Here is a 2,791-nt window from a genome sequence, read left to right as displayed (position 1 = left end):
AAACAAAAAAGAGGCAGCCCATGCAACCAGGTTGCGTCCATGCATGGGGTAAAAAAAGTCGAAGAGTTTTACTCGTCATCCATGATCTACCGGTTGATTTCCTGCACGTGGCGTTGATCGCCACCGTCCATCAGTTTCCCAGATGTTCACCGATCTGATCTGACTGACCGGTCAACCATTGCAAACGGCCGTCCGATTCAGGTGTTTCATCTATCTAGAGTCCGGTGCTGGCAAACCGTGTGTGTATATATAGGGCATGTGACAAGCCTATCTAGGAGAAGCATCACTTGTTCATAAACCTGCAGGTTAATCAAGTGGTTTAGCAAGTAGCAACACCCTTGTTCAGTTGTTGTTGGCTGCCATGGGGAAGCTCTCCATGGCTGCTGCTTCCATCCTCTGCATGGCCCTTGCCGCCCTGGCTGCCGTCGGCGAGGCGGCGGTCGTCGAGCACACCTTCGTTGTAAGTACATATATAGTCATCGTACTGACAATAAATGTGTCGGTGATGATCATTGTGGCAAGCTTGCATTGCTTGCTTACTGATCGACGACTTAGGTGCATGCATGATGTCTCTCTAATATATATAATCGTGTTTGCTCCGAATTAATGTATGTATGTATGAATGTACAGGTCCATGAGATGAACGAGACACACCTGTGCAACACGACCAAGATCTACGTGGTGAACGGTCAGTTCCCCGGCCCGCAGATCGACGTCACCGAGGGCGACACGGTGGTGGTGCGCCTCGTGAACCGGCTGCCGCACGGGCTGACGATCCACTGGCACGGCGTGCGGCAGATCCGGAGCTGCTGGGCCGACGGCGCAGGCTTCGTCACGGAGTGCCCCCTCCCTCCCGGTGGCGAACACACCTACCGCTTCAACGTCACAGGCCAGGTCGGTACTCTGTGGTGGCACGCGCACGTCACCTGCCTCCGCGCCACCATCAACGGCGCCATCGTCATCCGCCCCAGGGACGGCAAGTATCCGTTCCCTACCCCGGCCAAGGACGTGCCCATCATCATCGGCGAGTGGTGGCAGCTCGACCTCGTCGAGCTCGACCGGAGGATGGTTGACGGCAACTTCGACGACAACCCGCTGTCGGCCACCATAAACGGCAAGCTCGGGGACCTTAGCAACTGCTCAGGCGTTCCGGAGGAGAGCTTCGTGTTCGACGTGGAGCCCGGGCAGAGCTACCTGCTCCGGATCATCAACACGGCGCTATTCTCGGAGTACTACTTCAAGGTTGCCGGACACACGTTCACAGTGGTCGGCGCTGACGGCAACTACCTGACGCCGTTCGAGACGGACATGGTCACCGTCGCGCCGGGCGAGGCCATCGACGTGCTCATGGCCGCCGATGCTCCACCGGGGCACTACCACATGATCGCACTCGCCAACCAGCCTCCGTTGCCCGACCTGCAGATCCCGGTGTTCATGTCCTGCGGCCTCATCCGCTACGCCGGCGTGCCCAACGACAACAATGGCATCCCCGTGCCGGTGCCCATCATGCCCAACCAGCACAACACCATGCCGTCCTTCTACTTCCACAACAACCTCACCGGGCTCGCGTACCCGGAGCGCCACCGCGTGCCGATGCACGTCGACGAGCGCTTCTTCATCACGCTCGGGCTCGCCTCCATCTGCCGCGACCCAACCAAGAAGGTGTGCAAGCGGAGGCGCAGCAACGAGACCATTGTGGTGGCCACCATGAACAATGTCTCCTTCCACCCGCCCACCACGACGTCGCTGCTGGAGCGGTACTACGACGGCACCGGCAAGGGCGTATACACGGAGGACTTCCCGGAGCATCCGCCGCGGCCGTACAACTACACGGACAAGGCCATGATCCCGCCGGGGCCGCTCGAGGAGGTGCTGGAGCCGACGTTCAAGGCGACCAAGCTCCGGCGCTTCAAGTACAACACGTCGGTGGAGATCGTGTTCCAGAGCACGGCACTGCTGCAGAGCGACTCCAACCCGATGCATCTCCATGGATACGACTTCTTCGTGCTCGCGCAGGGTCTCGGCAACTTCAACCCCAAGAGGGACGTCTACAAGTTCAACTACCACAACCCGCAGGTCAGGAACACCGTGCAGGTGCCCCGAACCGGCTGGGCCGCAATCCGTTTCGTCACAGACAATCCAGGTACGACGATCAAATCATCAAGCGTCTCATGATCTTATTAGCTAGCCTCAATTTGCAACGATGGGAATTGTAGCGTTTGCTTAAACTTTTATTGAATTTTGATGAGCAGGGATGTGGTACCTGCACTGCCACTTTGAGTTTCACATCGTGATGGGCATGGCGACGGCGTTCATCGTGGAGAACGGGCCGACACCTGAGACCAGCCTACCTCCGCCGCCGCCGGAATACAAGAGATGCGGCGCCAATGGTCTCAGCCAGCCCTAGAGTTTTCACTCCAGAATTTTTATTTATACAAAATAATGAATAAACACAAAGGGAGTGTCATGTCATCCTTTGTCGAGTTATTGCTGCTGATTCTTATCGTGAAAGATGTAATCTTTTTTTAATACCTAAATGTAAGTTGATCCGATAAAATTAAATTTATGAAAATAGGAGAATTTGAAATAATTCGGTTGACCTTGTTCTTGCTTCTCTCTCTCTCTCTTCCTTAAGAGGAAATTGGTCAACTTCTTGCTTTTTTAGAGGAAAATGGTCGTCTACTTGAGTGAGCACAACAATATTGGCCCAGCATGTGTAGCTCGGCCTCGTTGAAAATTGTAGCCCAGCTAAGTTACGGCCCCTTTAGTTTACAGTTGCTGTTCAGCGAAG

At 55.3% G+C, this 2,791-nt stretch overlaps 1 protein-coding gene across 1 annotated transcript; it reads left to right on the top strand.

Annotated features, from left to right (window-relative positions):
• The first annotated feature begins 288 nt into the window (after positions 1 to 288).
• Positions 289 to 2,590, top strand: LOC133900486 (laccase-19-like). The gene is made up of 3 exons (XM_062341645.1): positions 289 to 460; positions 631 to 2,143; positions 2,253 to 2,590. Exons 1-3 carry the CDS (start codon positions 362 to 364, stop codon positions 2,405 to 2,407), a joined length of 1,767 nt encoding a protein of 588 aa, XP_062197629.1. The 5' UTR covers positions 289 to 361; the 3' UTR covers positions 2,408 to 2,590.
• The last annotated feature ends 201 nt before the right edge of the window (positions 2,591 to 2,791 follow it).

Source organism: Phragmites australis, chromosome 19, assembly GCF_958298935.1.
Source record: "Phragmites australis chromosome 19, lpPhrAust1.1, whole genome shotgun sequence".
NCBI lineage: Eukaryota > Viridiplantae > Streptophyta > Magnoliopsida > Poales > Poaceae > Phragmites > Phragmites australis.
This window is presented reverse-complemented; position numbering and strand designations above follow the sequence as displayed.

What these genes read in the sequence shown, in the direction of transcription:
- LOC133900486 (XM_062341645.1), top strand. Translation starts at nt 362, where the DNA reads ATGGGGAAGCTCTCCATGGCTGCTGCTTCCATCCTCTGCATGGCCCTT. An exon ending in TCGTCGAGCACACCTTCGTT is followed by an intron (nt 461 to 630) that starts GTAAGTACATAT and finishes ATGAATGTACAG; the next exon opens with GTCCATGAGATGAACGAGAC. An exon ending in TTTCGTCACAGACAATCCAG is followed by an intron (nt 2,144 to 2,252) that starts GTACGACGATCA and finishes TTTGATGAGCAG; the next exon opens with GGATGTGGTACCTGCACTGC.